The sequence below is a fragment of the Colletotrichum fioriniae genome, assembly GCF_027942845.1.
Source record: "Colletotrichum fioriniae strain IMI 355084 chromosome Unknown scaffold_1, whole genome shotgun sequence".
NCBI classification, from domain to species: Eukaryota; Fungi; Ascomycota; class Sordariomycetes; order Glomerellales; family Glomerellaceae; genus Colletotrichum; species Colletotrichum fioriniae.
In genome coordinates, this window is record NW_027076837.1 from 1,316,555 (window position 1) to 1,336,984 (window position 20,430).

A 20,430-nucleotide genomic window follows, 5' to 3' on the forward strand; every position below is an offset into this window, starting at 1 on the left:
GAATCGAATTTATGGTGGGGCAGGTTTAGGTGGGGGGCGGGGAGGGGGAGCTACCTTACGGTACGTACCTTACTCAAGGTATACACAGGTGAGGGGAGGTGTGCGGCGTGCCGCTTACACCGATGGTGAGCGTTCGAGGTAGGTCGGTACGCTTCGGCATAGCGTTGCCCTGGAGGGGGACAATGTACAACTTTATTTCTCAGGTTTAGCACCAGACGGCGACGCACACCACAAACTCGACACACAAACACGCAGGGTTTGGCGGATGGTCTGGTTCCTGAATTTGCTTTGCTCTCTTCGGTTCCGTCCCTCTCGTTTCCATTGGTCCATTTCGAGCGAAGCAAGCACACCGTTGCAGGTGAACAGGCCCTTGCCCGTTATTAAGGATTTTTCTGCTCGCATTCATCCCACTCACCGGCCCAATTCACTTCCTAGTAAGGTAGGTATAGCGGAGTATCCAGATTCGATCATTTACTGTTCCATGCGCTTTCGAACCAGTCATCCAGTTTGCTGTTGACTCACCAAGGTACATATACTAGGTCTCTTTCTCTCATGTCATGACTTCTAAGTTGGATCAATTTCAAAGCCATTGCTGATTTAATTCCAAGCTAACTTGCCTATTATTTCTCCAGCTTCTACCTGCGTCAGTTCTGGCAACAAATCAGCCCGGCACCACTTGACTGTCCACAGCTCCATCCTGAGTCACCAACACAGTCACCAATACAACACATCAGACCATGTCTTCCTCCGCAGAATGGTCGCCCGACTCCTGGCGCTCAAAACCCATCAAGCAAGCTCCCGCCTACCCAGACGAAGCCGGCTTGAAAAAGTCCGTCAAAGAGTTGGCACGGCTACCCCCCATTGTCCACCCAAAGGAAATTGTCGCACTCAAGCAGCACCTACGTGATGTAGCACTCGGCGAGGCTTTCCTACTGCAGGGCGGTGACTGCGCGGAGCTGTTCGACTACTGCGAGCCCAATGCAATCGAGTCAAAGATTAAGCTGCTGCTGCAGATGAGTTTGGTCCTCGTTTGGGGTGCCGACAAGCGCGTGGTGCGCATTGGCCGAATGGCTGGCCAGTATGCCAAGCCCAGATCGAGCCCTACAGAAATGGTTGACGGTGTGGAGATGCCTTCATTCCGTGGTGACATTCTCAACGGCTTTCAAGTTGATGAGCGTGAAATTGACCCGCAGAGACTCGTAAAGTGAGTCATGCACGAAAAGACAGTCATGTGTCACCACAAGAGCTAACCAGCACCAAAGGGCCTACCAGTATTCTTCGGCAACCCTCAACTATATCAGAGCATGCCTCTCATCAGGCATCGCCGATCTCCACAAGCCGCTGGACTGGGGCCTGGGCCACGTGCGGGACCCGGAGCTGAAGCGGAAGTACTCCGAGGCCGTCCTCTCCCTCACAGACATGCTCCGCTTCCTCCACACCATCGGCGCCGACCGCAGCGACAAGCTGGACACGGTCGACCTCTTCACCAGCCACGAGGGCCTCCTCCTCGAGTACGAGCAGCCGCTGACCCGCCTCCTGGAGACGCCCGTCCCGCGTCCCACGGCAAACGGCAACGGCTCCCGGAACGGCAGCAGCGGCCCCACCGAGACCAAGAAGGAGTACTATGACACCTCGGCCCATTTCCTCTGGATCGGCGACCGCACCCGGCAAATCGACGGCGCCCACGTCGAGTTCTTCCGCGGCATCGCCAACCCCATCGGCATCAAAGTTGGACCCACCACGCCCGCGGACGACCTCCTCGCCCTGCTGCGCGCCCTCAACCCGGACAAGGAGCCCGGCAAGATCACCCTTATCACGCGGTACGGTGCCTCGAAAGTGCGCTCGCTGCTGCCGGCGCACATCCGCGCCGTCGAGGACAGCGAGTACCACCGCTGCGTGGTCTGGCAGTGCGACCCCATGCACGGCAACACGGTCTCGACGGGCGGCGGCATCAAGACGCGGCGCTTCCGCGACATCTTTGAGGAGCTGCAGGAGACGCTGCGCATCCACAAGGAGCAGAAGAGTTACCTGGGCGGCGTCCACCTCGAGCTCACCGGTGATGCTGTGACGGAGTGTCTGGGCGGTAGCGAGGGGCTGGACGAGGATGATTTGTCGACCAACTACACGAGTTTCTGCGACCCGAGACTCAATGAGAAGCAGGCGCTCGAACTGGCCTTCTTGATTGCGGATCACTACAGGAATGAGAGAAGACCGGTTTTGTAAGGCGGCGGTCTTGGGGTTAGCAGAAGTTTATTTAGCAGCGGCATTTGGGTATTCGGGAACAAAATTGACCATGAAAAGTTCTTCTTTCGCACCTGAGATGAATTCATCTTACACTCAACCTAGCTCATGCTACTAATGCCAGGCACGCATGCCTCACGTCAGTGACAGTCATGGCGTAAAAACCGGGGTAAGCCACAAGCACCAGCACTCTTTGACAAACATTACGTACCTGCATACTCGCTGTAGGACACATGGACGCCTGGCGCCGTGAGAAGAAAGCAGGAGGAATCGATTTGATAATGAAACATGCAACCGCAGCCGGACCGCATCTCGGCTCACCTTGGACCCAACATGCGGGGAGGCCCTGGTGTTGTTGGTTCGTGTCCACCGGCTCACCGACGCATTCACTTGCCCAGCAGGGAAGTTTCAGGCGGATATCAGCGGGCCAAAGATAAGGTGGCAGGTGAGGTACCTCTCCTCACCTTAAGGTGCCCTACCCTGGGCCTTAGCAGGCTCTAGAGTCTGTACAGCGCGCCTTACGCCCTTTTACCCCAGCGGCCGATAAGGGGAGCGGGGCTTCCCCGCGACTCCGCCGGCTACCCGTGACCGAGCGTGTAAGTACCTTGACCCCAACGCCGGTCTCTTCTCTTTCTCTCCTCTCCCCTTGATAAGTCCCAAGCTCTCATCTTGCATCCATCATCTTACAACAAACCTTCACACTCTTCTCACCCGACATCGTGGGTTTTCACAGAGTCAAGGCCAGCTTCACTTTTCTCTCATAGTCGTAGCAACACCCGGTCCATACATACCTAGTACTTAGTACACATACATACAAGATGGTCTATCCATTCGACTATCTCCAACACCGTCGTGACTGGTCTGCCATCCCACCCGTGCCTATAGCCGCAACACCCATCCAAGGTTCACTAACACCAAGAAAACAGCAACTTCAAGCAATCCGAACGCGCGGACAGAATCCGCCGCCTCACGGCCTACAAAGGCCCCTTTTCACCACAAGACCGCCAGATCCTGGACAAACCCATCGAGGAACTCGTCCAAGATGTCCACAAGACCATCCTCAAGCCCATTGACATTCTCAAAACCTACGGTAAAGTAGCCCTCAAGGCCCACGAGCGCACAAACTGCCTCACCGAGGTCATGCTCGAGTCCGCCGAGAAGTGGGTGTCGGACGGCTCCGTCAACCTCAAGGGCCCGCTAGCCGGCATCCCCGTCAGCCTCAAAGACACAATCGTCGTCGGCGGATACGACACCACCGTCGGCTTCAGCAGCTTCGTGGGCAACAAGACGGCCACCGACGGCCCCGTCGTCCGCCTCCTCAAGGACGCAGGCGCCGTCCCCTACGTGAAGACCAACCTCCCCATCACCCTCCTCAGCTTCGAGTCCACAAACGACGTATGGGGCCGTTGCACGAACCCGCACAACAGCCGCTACTCCCCCGGTGGCTCCACGGGTGGCGAGTCCGCCCTCCTCGCCATGGGCGGGCGCATCGGCATCGGCAGCGACGTCGCGGGCAGCGTGCGGGCGCCGGCGCATTTCTCGGGGTGCTACAGCCTCCGATGCTCCACGGGCCGATGGCCGAAGCTGGGCTTCTGCACGAGCATGCCGGGCCAGGAGGGCGTGCCGTCCGTGTACAGCCCCATGACGAGGACGCTCGACGACCTGCGGTATTTCACGCGGGCCGTGGTGGGGATGAAGCCGTGGGAGTACGACTACAGCGTCCACCCGCTGGCGTGGCGTTCCGAGACGGAGAAGACGTGGCTGGACGACAAGAAGAAGCTCCGCGTCGGCGTGATGCGCACCGATGGCGTCGTGGACCCTAGCCCGGCGTGCAGGCGCGCGCTGGAGATGGTGGAGAACGCGCTGCTCAAGGAGGGCCACGAGATCGTCGAGATTAACCCGCCCTCCCCCTACGAGGGCCTCAAGATCGCCGCTCTGGCTTTGAATGCCGACGGATGCCAGATGTTCAGCACCTTCTTCCGCACGGGGGAGTGGAACGACCCGGGCGCCGCGCAGATGAAGTTCCTGATGAACCTCGCCAGTCCCTTGCGGTATCTCTACTACCTCTGGGTGAAGTACGTCCGCCGCGACGACATCTGGGCGGACCTCGTCCGGGACTGGCGGCCGCAGTCGGCGTTTGAGAACTGGAAGCTCGTCGCGCGGCGCGAGGCGTACCGGAATCAGTGGTTTGAGTGGTGGAACAAGGCGGAGGTCGACTTTTTGATCACGCCGCCTAATGCTACGCCTGCTGTGCCGCATGACGGGATGAAGGATGCGTGTAGTAGCTGCGGGTACACGTTCCTATTCAACCTGGTGAGTTTCTGTGGCTCTCTTTTCATTTTTTTTATATGTTTTTAAAGGATTGTGAGTTGCTAATCAATTGTCTAGCTCGACTACACCGCCGGCGTCCTCCCTGTGACACACGTGGACAAGGACCTGGACCAGCTTCCCGCGGACTTCAACATCAAGAAGCTCAATGGCGTGGCGTACGGTGCGTATAAGCTGTACGATGCCAAGGATATGCACGGCCTGCCCGTCGGCGTCCAGGTCGTGGGGAGGAGATTAGAGGAGGAGAAGGTGCTGTCACTCATGCAGAGGGTAGAGGACGCCTTGGGCGATGAAAAGTACAAGCTGTTGGACATTGACTGAGGTATTTTGGGAATGGGGTCAATGTGAAAAGGCAGACAAGATTGTCGTAGCTAACGATTTGTCAACTGAAGAGGAAAAGAATAAGTCATTGTTCTGCGCCGGTTTCGCGACCGACATATAATGTAGATCAGATCATTGGATAGAACCCAGTCATAGGCCCTCAAATTACTCCGGATATAAGTCATGTCTGAGAGCTGCAATATTGAACGTCGGATCCCCGTGCCGTAAAAGTTAGTCGGAGAAGGGAGATGCGGGGCAGCGTGCGGCCGTCGAGCAGGTCCGATCTCGGACGGTCGTCGCATCCTCCCAACTTCACTCATCCCACTTAAACTTCAGATTGCGTGTAAGTCGAAAGAGACATCAAAAGTTATATAAACTAGCATTTACTCACTCTCGTAAATACCAATTCCATCTCAGTCTCACACGCTTTTGAGGAGCTCATCAACACCAATCTTTCAAATCAATCATGGCTGAACAAAAAGAAGATAAGTGGTCATCCGAGGTAAACCTTATCTGCTCACCATCAATGCCTCAAGCATACATACCATCCTCAATAGATCTGGTACTGATACAACCTTCTAGCCTACCAGCACTCTGCCTCATTCGTTCCCAAGTTGGCTACCAAAGTGGTTCAGTGGCTCGATGTGCAAAAGGACGATATCATCCTCGACGTCGGTTGCGGTGGTGAGTCCTGGCCTCGATTTTTTCATCGGTCCTCTCGATGATGGACTTGATCACAGTAGAGAATTCCCCAGTCTAAATGATCGAGTAGACGGCGTCCTCGACGTCGAGTTCGGCAAGGTCCTCTCTCAAGGAAAAGGCTCCCTCCACGGCATCGACGCCTCCCCAGGCATGATCTCCGCCGCCAAAAAGGCCGTTTCAGCAGCAGGCCTATCAAACTGCGAATTCGAAGGTACTGCTCTTCCCTCTCTCTCTACTCGCTGTCATCATACACTATCCATACATACTGGTACAAATCACACGTTGACTAATACTCCCCCCCTCTCTAGTCCTCGATGCAACAAAAATCACAACCTCCTCAACACCAACCCTCCACACCCAAACCTTCACAAAAGCCTTCTCCAATGCAGCCCTCCACTGGATCCTCCGGCCCCCTGGGTCCCACATCTCTGTCTTCACCGCCATCCGCGACGCCCTCACTCCAGGCGGCACCTTCGCCCTCGAAATGGGCGGGCTGGGCAACGTAGCCGAGATGCGCACCGCCATCGTCATGGCCGTCGCGCGGCGTGTGGGCATCGACAAGGCCGTCGCCGTGGACCCCTGGTTCTTCCCCGACGAGGCGTGGTTGAAGACGGTGCTCGAGGAGGAGGTCGGCGGGTGGGAAGTGTTGAAAGTTGAGCGAGAGTGGAGGCCTACGACGGCGGATAAGGGCGGCGTGGAGGGATGGGTGCGGTTGATGGGCAAAGAGTTGTTGGATGCGGTGCCGGAGGAGGAGGGCCAGAGGGAGGAGGCTGTGAGGGAGATTGTGGAGGTGTTGGGGCATGTTTGTAGGATTCCGGGTGATGGGGAGATGATTAGTTATGTGAGGTTGAGGTGTCTTGTGAGGAAACTTTAGATGAGAGGCTGGATGGAGGGCATTCAATATCTTTAGTGAAGGGATGAGACTAGCGAGTATCTACAACTCATAAGATGGCTGCTAGCAGTCGTTTCCTCACCTATAAAACGCGTTCAATTCACTTCAGAGATGACACCGCCAGGAACCCATGCGACCACTTGCAATGGTTGCAAGCAGAGCCGGTCTCGGTGGGAGGGGTCATCAAAGGCAAGAGACCAGGGACAAGGGTGCCAACCTCGAACGTCTCTTTCAGGCACCAAAGCTGGCCAAGGACGCTCATCATCTCGTTCGCTTCGCCACGCTTTGGCTCGAACGTATTCGTCACTGACAAGCACGAGTTCAGCGAGGGGCAGTCACAAAAGTTGTAAGGATGCTTATTACTTTGTTTGCCTCACCTCGCTTTAACTCGAACGTACCGCTTGGATTTAAAAACTTTGCCGGCCATAGTAAACATGGCGCAGTTCGTCGTGTCCCTAGCTAAGGTGACGGCCTCTTCCTCTTACCCCATTTTTGTCTCCTCACCCTCTTGTGTATAGAAAACGCGCTGTGATTCCTAAGCCATAGGCATGTTTTTAGGACGCACTTTCATACGTCCACTGTGACAGGAGTTGTGAAAGGTGACTAATCGGCTCGAACATATTAGCTACGAACAATCACGACCTAACAAGAGCTTAGTCAAGAACATTAACAACCTTATTCGCTTCACCTCGCTTCGACTCGACCGTATTCGTCACGAACATGCACGAACGGAACATGGGTACCTGCCACAGACGCTTGATTGGTATTTATGCGTTCAGTGATAGTGCTAAGGTTACTTGAGTGCCTGCTGGTTTGCATTGGGACCTCCCTCTGACAGGAGCCGGCGGATGAGCTACTTCGAGCTCATCTCAGCTGTACTTCACCGTTCCGATGTGTCCTGCTCAGTTCAACTCGATTGTATCGGAACCAAGCACGTTGAAATAGAGCTTCCTCAGTATGCTCATGCCAATTTTCGTCGCATAAAGTTCTAGCCCGGCCGCACCACCAGATGGTTCTGGGCATTAATCTCACTCGCCTTGGATGACTTCCTTCCGCTTGCGACTGGTTGCGGTTGGCCCTTATATCTTACCTCTCAGCCTCAACCATTCAACCGATTCAAAGGCAGCATGCATCACCCTATTCACCCACTTCAGTCTCCAACCCACACATCGACGCCACGAATACGTGCGAGAGCGGGACGAACGATGCAAAGGGAGACAAAGACTTAAATATCCTCTATCTAATTCACTTTGCTTATTCGAACGACGTCCACCAGTGAGCGCTGCTCCTGCCGTCCCCGTTTTGGGAGTTCCGTATGACTAATATGGGCCTCTCCATCACTCCCTCTTTGGGAGCTCTCGAGAACACTTGGCGCTCATCCCATTGATGTTTCTTGTTCTTAGTTCCCCCTATTCAATAGTCGGTTTGAGAAGTGAGAACGGTCTTTTTAGCTGAGTTTACGTGACTCTTTCCGGACTTCTGTGTCGAGGCAGATCAGAAAAGGTGTGAGCCTGGCTTAACCGATAGAACATGGCTAAAGACAAGCCTCTATCGGGCTCTCGAGAACCTGAGAATTCAAATTTAACAACAGGCCTTAGTCTTACTCCCAAAACGAGGAGTCATTTTGAGGTGGCAGGACATCTTGAGCTCAGTCGCTTACTCCTTTCCGACTTTTTCCCCTAAGACAGTCGGAAACGTATAGGCCTAATGTTGAGGACAGAGGGCATCAAGGAGAAAACTTCATATAGCTTTGAATAATCTCAGCAGTCAGTCTATTAATCACTCTGTTCTCTATTTCCTCAATGAATCATTTCTAAAGAGACAAAACTACTTGACCTGAACCGTGTTGTTGCCGTCTAACCTTGTGCATTGAGGTAATCGGTACATGAGATTCACAAAAGAAGCCTCGTTAAACCTATAAACTATCTAATCCGACGCCCCCCCCCCCCCTTATGACTGTTCCTATATGTTAAGGTCTTGTGATTAGTAGTCAAAGTAGACTACACCACCCGAACTATGGAACTCTCCGTCAAGGGCGAATAATTCTCAACTGGAAGCACCCCTTTTAGCAAGGACATGTAGCATCAAGACAATCTTCTTCCTCAAAGGAAGCCTACCATCTTCCAAAAGGTATCTCATTCTCTTGACATGGCCTTGGCTTCATTTCAATCCACTGGTCAATTCCCTAATGGCCGTTCAAACATGGTTGTCACCACCTCTACGCCCATAGAATTACGCACATAGACCAAATCAAACCGATACTATTACTATAATCACAGCCAGGAGGCCTAATAATTTCACTCTCGAGGCGTCGTTCGTATAGACTAACCCCATCTCCCGCAAAACTAAAAGTGTCATTCCACCCCCCTTCACCAGAATTTCGAGTCTTCCATCTCATCATCGGGCAAATTTACCTCCTTTCACCGACGCAGACTAGACCACCTAAGAAGAAGAAGATTGGCTAAAAATACCAACCTACGCAACCACGTAGGCTGTTTTGAAGAAGATTCTCACGATGTTAGGACAAACTTTTTCCGCCCCGTTAACCGCACTGGCTTTTTGACCATTTCCGCATGGGTTCCATGATCTAAATCCATCCATCCCAAAAAAGACAATGGCAAATATTTAATAGCAAGAGCACGAGCACGAGCCCGACTACCTTGTGCCGATGGGATGACAGAAACCACCCGGCCCTCCAGGGCCAAATCGGAATCGATCCATTCACCTCGAGCTACCTCACTCAAAACGCGACTACTCAGTATACCGATAATTAAAAAGAAAGAGAAATAAAGAAAAAGAAAAAAAAAACACCATGAGAAAAATGGAGTTGTGAGAATCGAGTAAGAGACACGGCCAAAGATGCGGAACCCATCCGAACTCCACCCCGCCCGAACACCATCCGTATAACCATCACTCCCACCCGGTCCGTCCGTCCGTCCGTCCGTCCGTCCGTCCGTCCGTTCGCCCCACCGTGTCTTCCTGAACTACTCGTAACGGCATCGTTCTAATCATATCCATCTCATCTCTCACCACCTACCTACCTTACCTGCTTGCCCGCCTCAACTCACAGGTAAGTCTCTCCACCCAACCTTCCACTCAACTCACTCGAATCCTCCACCTCCTCCCGGTGGTGACACCATCGGCCCACGACTAAGCGCCAGTCGAGAAAACACAACAACGTTCACCAGAAGTGTGCCGTCATACCCTATCAACCAGTCATAGCCGCCGTGTCCCCAGATGTCCCAAACCTTCTCACGACCCCCCTATTCCCGCTCTACCAGGAGCTCACTACAACCCAAGTAACCTCATAGGAGACATCACATATGGACAAAGCCGAAAAAGGCAGTCAAAGAAGCGAGCCAGTCACTTTGTGCCAAGATTCAGATATCAACTACATCATTCGAACCTCTTCCTAGATCACACCACCATCACACAAACTACTACACAAGGTACTTACATACTAACACCGATAACAAGTCGGACTTCCAACCGGCCAATCGACCAGTCCGTCCCACAACCAGTCCGTCCCACAACAAAAGCCACGCAACCACCACTCACCAGTAGTCAAGGGAAGAAAAAAAAAACTCAAAACATCGACGGTTTGAAATGCAACCACAACCGTCCACACCAAGCCCTGCACGTACCACACCTACCACATCACAGGAAAAGGTAAGCCGTCCGTCCGGCCGCTCCTCCCAAGCTTCCCTCCTCTCCCTCTTCCCTGGGCCGCGACCCCTCCCCTTTACCCGTCTCCACTCGATCGTCAGAGAGGTAACCCAAGTTCACTTGATTACATAGACCACCATCAGGCTCATGCATCGACACACGATCCAACGAGCGGCCTTAGCCTAGCTGAGAGCCGTCGAGTCCAGACTCTCACTCACTCACTTGTTTGACAACAACAAGACGGCGTACGGCTTGGCCGGCAACCTGAAAGCTGAGGCGAGTCACGGTCCGGACGCACTCCGGTGGGAAGCTTCGCAGGAATGGAATTCCCCGTCCCAGCTCTTCCCTGCTGCTTAATGCCATCTGTATTCTCATCCCTAGCGAGTATATCCCCTGCTACATTGTCGCCATCAGTAATGACACACCTCTTTCTTGCCAACGGCGTTCACGTCATCTCATGACAGCGGTTCGCACCTGTAGGTTGCAGTGGCTGTGCAAGATCGAATGAAATCGTATAATCACTTATCCTATATACCAAGGCCACATGAACACTTTTTCCTTCTATATCATGATAAAGACTATTGAAACCTGGGAAATAGAACAAGTTGCCATAGCTGAAAAAATGTGATATATGGACTTTGTATATATATGAGAGAACATTGACCGCCTGCCACCCCCGCCCATCGTCAAGAAATAATAAGTGGAGGGCGCGGATGGCGGCAAAAGTGGTGAGATGATGCACATCGCTGAGGGGGTTTCTTAATTCATTCCAGCCAACGCCTTTCCGCTTGCCGTTATTCAGCCAGCTCTCCTCTCGGAGCGCCGCTTCCCGCGGTCCCACTGCTGAGAAGCTGCTGATAGCTGTAGATGTCGTCGTCTCCTGGCATGAGACTCTCCTCCCCGTACAGAACTCGAGGCTTTCGCCAAGGCTCCTCGTTTTTTGACTTTTACTTTTCATTATTTCAGCCATCTCCACGCTTAGAAATGCTCCTTCCAGAATCGGAAGTTGACTTCGCGGACATCGGCATCCTTGCAAGCCTGCTTGATATCGCGAGCTACATGATTTGTTAGCAAGAAACTTGAGAAAGATGAAAGTATGATGCTTACCAGCTACTGAGGGACCGCAGAAGTAGACACCAACAGTCGTGCGCATGCTACCTTCCAAGCCGTTGAGGTATGTTCTGTCCAGAATACCATCGCGCATGGTTGTGAAAAGCTTGGAGAAGTTGGGTCGACCAAAGTTCGTTCGGGACTTGAGCTCAGTCAGAGGGTCGTGGTCTGATCCAACCGAGTTGAGCACAATGTTCTGGGTGGTATCCATATCCAGCTTCTGAGTAAGATAGGTGTGGATCTTCAAGAACTCAACACCGGAGCTGCCAGGAACGCGAGCTGCCTCGTTGGACTGCTCTTCAAGTGACGACAGGAGAGTCTGGAACCATTCGAAGGATCCAGTGTCCTTGCAGACCCAGATGAATTCGACACGGCGAAGACGGGTTGGCGGGTTCGGACTGTTGCGCAAATGCCAGATGTTCTTGAGAATGGAAGCCCAGGGAGTAACGCCAATACCAGTGCCGATGAGCACAGCAATTTCGTTCTCGAAAACGTCTTCGGCGGGGGCACCGTACGGGCCATCGATGCGGAGATCAGGCATCTGCTGGCCGTTCTGAAGAGCAACCTCGTACATTCCCATGGGATCAACACCATCGTAAAGCTTTGCCTGAGCGGAACCAGCACCAACAGCGTCACCAAGAGCTCGAGTGAAATCACCGACCTGGCGAACGTGGACCGAGACATAAGGATCGAAAGGGCATGAGGTGATGGTGAAGGGGTGCCATTGGTAGTTGGAGAGAGAAGGCACCTGGAGGAAGAGCCACTGGCCAGCCTTGTACTTGAATGAAGGCTTGTTGAACTGCAGCTCAACGACGTCTGGAAATCAGTTAGTATTACGATTACAATAAGTGGCACAGCAGAGACTAACCGTATGGGTGGCGAACAACACGAGTGATCTTGGTACGGCGGCGAGCGCGGACCTCCCGGTAGGTACGCTCCATGAGGTAGAAAGCTCCAGTCCAAAGCTCCCATCTCCAGCCGAGGTAGCCGATGCAGTGGTCCCAGTAATCCTTTCCAGCAAATGGAGAGTACGGCAAGGCGGTATCGCGCACGAAGCAGCCAGTGGTGTGGGTGTACAGTCCCAAGAAAAAGGGAATGAAGAGGTGGTGGGTGTACCAGAAGGTCTCGAATGATTGCTGGCGAATACGAGCGTGTGCAGTGGTGTACATCAGAAGCATGCACAGCAACATGACATGGCCAGTAACACCACCTGCCTGGGCGTAGTGAATCTGGATAGCTGTGACGGGACGAATCTGCGTTCTCTCAACGTTGAAGAAGCTGCGCACATGTTAGTGAGTTGGGGGTGTACTGCGTCGCTTGGGGCTAGAACCTACTTGATGTAATGAGCAGAGGTGTGCAAGATGGTAAATCCAAGCATGGAGTACGCCAGTTGCCTGTGCAACCAGAGATTCTCGTCGAGAGGAAGGAAGCGAAGCTTAGGTCGGATCCATCGCATGACCGTTCGGCAGACCGGGAGTAGGATAAGCATCCCATCGACACTAAGAACCAAACCGGCACCTCTTGAAATCCAGACCGAGTATTGCAAAGTGTTCAGACCAGCCAGCCTCGCGTCCATTGCCTGCTTCCACCTAGAAAGGGTTAGAGTCGAGTTGTAACCGAATTCGTTGTGCGAATGGAAGCTTACCATCCATAGGCGAAAATGCCAAAGTGAAAGGTCCAGAAGAGGAAGTGAAAAGCCAACTTCTGCGCAGTGAACTGCTTCTTGACCAGAACCCCGAAAGTCAGGTCGCCCGCCATTTTGATTCGATTTCGATTGCCCTCCTATTCGTAGCTGTATTAGGGTGTCGACCTGCGACAATACCGACGAGTTGGCGGTTGGGGTCGGGCCTTGAGGGTATCGGTAGCGGCTCGTGTGGGCGTCGGGTGATGGCGAAGCAAATAATCCCAGCAAATCCAATAACCACGATTGTGTCGGTGCCAAACTCTGGTGATTCCAATCTCTTTACTTTTCAGTCCCCGTATTAAAACGTCTCTTATAATACCTAAAGTGGTGCAGTCGACGAGCAAAAGAAGCGAAAATAAAAGACTCCAGCCAAGCAAAGTTGGAAAGGTTAAAAAGAATGATCTGAGCCAGCAGCGAAGGAAAGGAAGGAATCTCGTTGGTCGCAAGGGCTCGGGAATTGACTCTTGACTCTTCGACCTAGGCGAGAAACAACGAAGAAGAAGAGAGAAATGAGGGTGAAGAAGAAGAGGTGGAGGAAGACGAGACGAAGCTTTCGGCGGGTGGGGGGAAAGTCATAAAGAGATGAGGCGAGTCGGGACGGCAGTCGAAGTTCGAGCGATGGCGTCTGTGGACTTGGCACCGCGTGAGGTTCGACTGACCGGGGTTGCACAGGGCGGGAATCGGTTCTTTGGCAAAAAGAAATGCCCGGGATGAACGGGGGAGCCTGGTGCTGTCGGATGGATAGACTTGGATCCGGCAACGAAAAGTGGTGGAGGGGCCTTGACGATGGTGCGGTTTGGTGCAAGATTGGATGGAGGGGTGGGTGATGATGTCGGGACTAATCTTTCGGATGTCAGGTGTCCATGAAACCTCGTCAATAGCCGTTGAACAGGGTGCCAGTGTTAGTGTTCGTCCCGCGCAGCAATGTGAATTGTGAAAAAAAGGGCGATTTGGTGGCGGGGGGGCGAACTGTCTACTGTCGAGGACGGGACAAGGGGTTTGACGATGGTGGACTGGACGATTCGGTAGATCAGACGTTGGAGGGGTTTCGCAGTTGGAGGGAGCTGTATCAGTCCGATCCGAGAGGCGAGACTGATCAGACGGCAGGGCCAGGTGCGACAGGTGGTGGGCGGAGTTGAGACGACTTCTGTTAGAGGCGCTTTGACGAGGGGGCCCCGAGGCTATTCTGACGTTTCGGTTGCAACAGGGGAGGGGCCGTTTTTCCCTTCTCTTGCGCTTTTGTGTGCAGCGTTGCCTGTGTTGTTCCCCTTTGACAATGCGGCTCGAATGCAAAGTGTGGATATGCGCTATTACGCTACGCTACACAGTGAATGCGATGAACAAGGGTCGTTTCTTCTGATCGGTACAGATTGGCGTCTGTTGAAAAAGAGTTAGGTATGGCGGTTGCGCTTAGCTTTGTCTTGTTGGAAAGTTTGTTGGAACCAACGACATTGAGACCGAAAATGGCAATAGGTTACCAGACTGCTGGGAGGAGGATGGAATGTGGATGGATCATGGAGGGAATGGGAAAACAAAGGGAAGAAAGGAAAAACAACCAAACGAGGATGACGAGTCGAGGTCCTCATATCCGCATCCAATGCCCCCCCAATTCCCCCATGCTGGATGGCCTGTCGTCTGGTTCTCCGCTGATGGGCCATTCGGATAGCATGGCATGGCATGGCAAGGTACTTTAGCTACCTGGCCAGCTGTACGACTACGGAGCAGTATGCACGCACGAATGATGATTTGCGGTCGGCAGGTCGTTGTCCAATTCCTCTCAGCGACGTTGTGTCGGGCACCACAGAAACTCAGATTGACGGTCAAATTGGCCACCACCTGCCTCCTTCTTGCCGCCCGCCTAGAGGAACGGATCTGAAAGTGGACAGATGGGAAGGTGACGGGAGACGCAACGGCGGCCGGTGGTTGGCTGAATGTAATTTTGGAACACGGGCGCCAGACCCGTTTCGGCCGGGCCCATGTTGCTGGGCGCTTAACGGTGCTGAGGGAAGTCGCCGACCACCCAGGTGAGGCGAGCACCGCTACACCACAATGACCACAGTCACCGCACACCTCACGGGAGAGCTGCGGTGGCTGGATCTTTGGTGACACAGGATTCGCTGGTTGCACAAAGATGGAGCATTGAGGAACTATTCTTGAATACCATCACAAGGACAACCCGCAAAAAAAGACACTATTAAAAACTCCAATGTGATGGCATCGTGCTACCGAGATGCGCTACAGCTGCATGTCGCTGCACTACCGATGCAATTATAGAGTAATCGGGCCACTGACGGTGAGTTCTTTTCTATCTTAGGGTCTCTGCCCAGCTCCCCAGCATGTGGCTAGCAGGGAATATTCGATATTGCCTCCCCATCTCGCAAGGAATATGATAGGGAATGATGCTTTGCATAGGTTCAACCATGATGTGAGGCCAAGCCAAATACATAGTTCTCATTGTCCTTTTGCTGCGAATTGCAACTATGCGACGCAACAACGGGAAGTCATTGGCTATGTAGATGATTAGAGCTCCCCTCACGAGAAAGCATCGCCCCCGAGGCTTCCCTGGAGTTGACCTATCACGCACCTACGGTACAAGGGCATCTTAGGAAGTAGAGTTCTGAGGTCCGAACACTCTTCACCGTCTCTTCCATGCCAGATTGAAGGTTCCTTCCGTATGGTATCAACTGACTCTCTCGCCTAACTCTCTTTCTTTCCTTCAAAGATGATCCGGGGAACCCTTTCCGTTTTCCAACCTAAAATGTACATCGTGCCTTCCCCTGGTTAAGCTCTTGCCCACTCTACGAGGTAAGTGCGGTCGGTCACCGCACCGGAAAAGAAGGCACAGAAAATAAAGAGCGGAAAGGCGGGTGGGAGGAACGGAGGGTGCTAGTGCCCAGGGGTCACCCCCACATTCCCACTAGTCTCTTTCGGGCTTGGCGGCAGGGGACAAGAGTTACACATGCGTTGAGGGTGCGGCAGGTCCCCATCAGTATCGCTCCTGCGTTTTTGTATCCGTACGCCTGTTGACCGAAGCAGCAGGGACAGGCACCCCCCCCCCCCTCTCTTTCCTCCTTTGGTCGTCTTGGCCCGTGCATCACCCGCAAATCTCCAAACTTGTCATCCCAGCACATCGGCCCTTCATCCACACTTTATCCCCGTCATGAAACCTTCAGCACCCTCGCGGCTCGCTCTCTGTTAGCCCGCACTTCACTCCCTCACAACTGGACTTACACCAGGGACTATAGAACGCCATGCTACCTACCTCTAGCCTGATACACAAGCCCGCCCAAACCCCAAGGTACCCAACAGAGTCAACACCTGTCAGCCAACGTATCTTGATTCCATCCATGACCCCAACCCACCTGTCGCCCGAGCAAGGTTCGCACCCGGGCAGCGTCGTTATCCTGCCATCCGCCCCCGTCTCACCCTTCCCCTGTCTATCCCTGAATCCTTCAGATGGATCATGGCTGCTTGATGGCTGTCGATTGCTCCGGCGGGAAGTCTAAGCCATGTGCAGTAGTCTACTGCGTAGTCCAATGGCACCGCGTTCTTGGCCCAGAGTCTCTCTGCTTCCATGTCCTCCCCTCTACGCAGCGTGTCAGACACTCACACCTCCCAGCAAAGAAGCATTCCATGAGCCCATCCATGCGGTCTTGCACGTCAAAATCGTACGATTATGTTTACAGATCACCTGTCTTTGATTCATCCTACTCAAAATCCCTAATCAACCATATTTCGCTCCCCAGTTCAAGCTTAAAGAGTTCAAGCATCTCGCATTTATCTTCCCGCCATCAGCCCATCTAAATCTTGGCTCAACGTCCTCCTTCCAGCGAGGCTGACGGCTAACTTCCTGCCTCGTTCTCGTTCTCTCTGGACCACCCACACAGCTCGACGTTCCCGACCCCTGGCCCAACATTTGCCTTCCGGCACTCTCGGAACTCGGCACCCAATCTCCAACTCTACTCCTCTTCTCACCCAATGCTGACAGACTCGGCATCTACTTTTCACACTTGGATTGACTCGCCCCCAGTTCGACTCGTTCCGCCTTGAGTATCATCGGCGGTCTGAACCCTCCAAGCCCGTCAGCGCTGTCTGGTATCGACGGGGCTTCTTGCGAGACGGAAATGACGTGGGCTATCAGCCAGCCTCGCCCGAACACCCCTCGCTTTGCCTGGGTCTCACGATACCGGTAGCGTCGCCAAGGACATTCGAATTGTTTTGCTCCTCCTCTTTGCTGCAGTGGCGGTCGCTCGGAGTTTGACACTACTATGCCAGGTCTGGGTGAAACGAGCAAAAGCTGGACATTGGCACGGGTCTCCGCTCTCAAAACGGCTTTCATGCCCGCATGAAGCACCAACCCTACCCACCTGCATGATCGTCACTGACACAGACATTCCAACAACGCCCAAGTCAGCCTCTTCAAGGATCTCGAGTCAATCTCCACATTTTACGCCAAGCTTTACGCCAAGTGGCTTGTTTAAGCTTCCTTCACCGAGCAGGGGTCAACTGACATCAATAGGACTAGCCAGTGAAGAGGTCGAGCGTCTCTGTGTGATGCTCGCAGCAGCCGGTAACGGGTATCGTACCTAGCAAACACTGCTTCAAACTCAGTTTACGATCTAAACACTCAGGCTTGAGGCAGTTTGGGATCGACAAGAGGGGGGGCTTGCGAGGGGCTTTCAGGAGCCTTGATGGCTCTCGTCGTCGCCGATCCCCTCACTTCATCATCTTTTTCCATCATCTGAATCACCGACTTGTGTCGCACTACTAAGCTTGACAGCTGGGTCGCTGTGTGGGCCGTGTCAGAACGAACTATCCCCAGCTAACGAGGTATTAAGCACAGGTTTGGCAGAAGAACGCATGTGGCTTACCCCGTCACAGGGGGGCCAGATGTATCTGAGGATATGTCAAGCCTAAGCACTGGTACGGCACTGAAGCAGGATATCTCTCATTCATCAGATGTGGCACTTCCAGCTCGGGTCGCAAAGAGGACCCCACGATGCTCCGCTCTGACCTAGAAGGCTGGCTCGGAACCTAGATTCATTTGTTGCAGCACTCATCTTGGTCTGATCTCATGTTCTCCGGCGCCCCGCGTCTGTCTGGATTGTCTTCGGACTGCGTCCTCCCGCAAGAGTGCTGTCACTGGACGAGGATGGATGAAACCAGTGTCCACGCTGACCCAAGTTTTCGCCCGCATACAGATACGCATGAAGCGGATGAATGTCGCAGGACCCTTTCGTGTTAAACGTGATGCCGGGCGTACTTACGTTCAGAATGAGAGGGATCGAGTATGTGAGTGCTGAGTTGCGCTACAATACTGATACCTCCCTGATGCCCCTCATCGAAGCTTTGTTAGCGGCTCTGATCCGGATCTGAATTCCAGGTTCATGCCGTGCGACTTCTCCGCCCTGTCAAGACACCGCGCTGCTGGTTAGATTCTTCTGCGAGATCTGAGGCATTGGGGAGGCACCCTTATGTGAACTAATATGATGTCAGCGCACAGATTGTCGAAATGAGCTGAACGAGCAGCAAACTCGATGCCGGCAGTCTGATATTTGCTTTCAGGATTGTTCAATATACTGTGGCGTAAACCTAGTCCCCTTGCCAATGAAATGCAGAGCTGTTTTGAAGAAGTTTGTCCCATGAAGCTCTCACAGTACGACGTGACATAACGACTTGAAGACCATGGTCACGGCTTCTTGCGGTCATCCTAAGTAGACCTCAGTTACTACCTAGTTGCATACATGGAAAATAGCAGGGAGATATTAGGAAAGGGGAGTTCAGTCTGCTGTTTCAGAGCTATCTCGATACACGGTGGCGAATAGAGTCTCAACAAAGTGCTGAAGTCCGGTAAAGCCGTTATCAATGCACGTACCTACACGATCATCCTGCCGTTGCCAACCGCCTTTGTGACCCGGCGATCACCAAAGGCTACTTGCGTCCGGAAGAAAACACCTTACCAACGACCATTTCTTTTGTTCGCAAAACACCTTCTCTTATACAGAACCAGCAAAAATAGGAGTCGATTCAAGAATCGTCATGACCAAGCTGTGGTAGAGATAATGGACGACTGACGCGATTATCTCTTTGCAAAACCCTAAAATCTAGTGCTGAGAGGCCTCGAGATAATATGGACAAGAATGACTCAAGAGATTTACATATGACCACTGTTCAGAAGTCAGAACAAAGCAAGATAAAGACTAAATTTGCAGCTGATGTGTATTGCTACATTCTCAGAGCTACCAAAGTTTTTCTCGCCTTACAGATGCGATAAATCTAGTATCTTACCTGCTTATATGCCGCATCCTACGCATTGTGATTGCCAGTATAATAGTCAGTTGCAGCCCAAACAAGGCACCAATGAACACGAATGCTTCTTGTATCGAGGATCTCACCTGGAGAATCCCGCACAGTATAGGCACACTCAACGCCATAGACTTGATCGCCAAAGCGACTTTCCACCATTTTTGCTTTTCTCAGACTGAATGCGATGCACGTAGAAAAGATAAAGAATGTAGTTTTGAGTATAGAGTGGCAGGAGGGCGATGTTGACCAGGGTAAAAGAGATATAACTGTCAAACCCCAAGAAGAACTCATAATCGATGCTAGCAAGGAAAATAGGAATGATTGCTGCACCAAATGGTCCTGACAAAGCCAAGATTAAATGTCTGTTCCATATCTCACTACAAGTGAGATGTGACTCTTGTAATACCCGAGTGATCGGACTTTGTGCAGCGTGGGTTGGTCTGGTATTATGCATGTACTCGTCATCACGTTGGTTTGAAAGAGATGTAGTTGCTCCGGTGCCAGCTAGTTATGAGATTTCTTAGTATGTACTACATTTGGCAGAGAAAGTCATAGATGCTAACCTACTTATGTGTACCCTCCCATTGATAGGGTTTTGTGTACCGGCAGGCAGATCTGAAAGGCCGGTTATGTCTTGCGTGCTTGAGTGGAGTGTGTTCAACGTTGTCAACATCTCGACCGCTGCATTCATTGACTCAGGAAACCTAAACGTGGGATGTACAGAATTCCTACAAAAATGATCGTTTGAAACGGGTGCATTGACAAGAGACGCGCGGATTCTCGGGGTCGCCTGCCCGTAAGGGCTTCTCGGGCAGAGATGCTGATAAACAGACTCAAAGATTTGAGTCAAAGGGCTGGTCAAAAGTACCAGCGAAATCACTTGCCCAAACGCCCAGGTATTATCCCCAGGATTTCCCATTGCCCTCGTTCGTACAATCTTCAATGTACCCCAGGCTGCAGACAGACTGATCGAGAAGACCTTATATCGTTAGATCATCGAAGCATTTTATGCTGCGTTTTTTGCGTAATTTGAATAAAGCACACTCACCTCCGCCAGCATGGATGTGTACAACTGCAGCAAGATACAGAAAGTGACATGAAAAGAAGCCTGCAGCGGCAGGCAAATCGAAGCCAGCAAGACGGCTTGAAGACCGGGTTTTGTTGCGACCCTCCGCTCCCA

General features: G+C 52.7%; 3 protein-coding genes across 3 annotated transcripts; 2 read left to right on the forward strand and 1 right to left on the reverse strand.

Annotated features, from left to right (window-relative positions):
- Positions 1-737: 737 nt before the first annotated feature.
- N0V96_000356 (uncharacterized protein) lies at positions 738-4,890 on the forward strand (the record flags this gene model as incomplete). The annotated part of the gene is made up of 4 exons (XM_053195492.1): positions 738-1,204; positions 1,263-2,219; positions 3,168-4,554; positions 4,630-4,890. 4 exons carry the CDS (start codon positions 738-740, stop codon positions 4,888-4,890), a joined length of 3,072 nt encoding a protein of 1,023 aa, XP_053047145.1.
- Positions 4,891-5,356: 466 nt separating this feature from the next.
- On the forward strand, positions 5,357-6,466 carry N0V96_000357 (uncharacterized protein; the record flags this gene model as incomplete). The annotated part of the gene is made up of 4 exons (XM_065755915.1): positions 5,357-5,392; positions 5,481-5,574; positions 5,663-5,803; positions 5,901-6,466. The coding sequence occupies 4 exons, from the start codon at positions 5,357-5,359 to the stop codon at positions 6,464-6,466; spliced, it is 837 nt and encodes a 278-aa protein (XP_065615155.1).
- Positions 6,467-11,128: 4,662 nt separating this feature from the next.
- On the reverse strand, positions 11,129-13,018 carry N0V96_000358 (uncharacterized protein; the record flags this gene model as incomplete). Its single annotated transcript, XM_053195494.1, has 5 exons — positions 11,129-11,205; positions 11,258-12,076; positions 12,129-12,538; positions 12,595-12,849; positions 12,906-13,018. 5 exons carry the CDS (start codon positions 13,016-13,018, stop codon positions 11,129-11,131), a joined length of 1,674 nt encoding a protein of 557 aa, XP_053047147.1.
- Between the last annotated feature and the right edge of the window lie 7,412 nt (positions 13,019-20,430).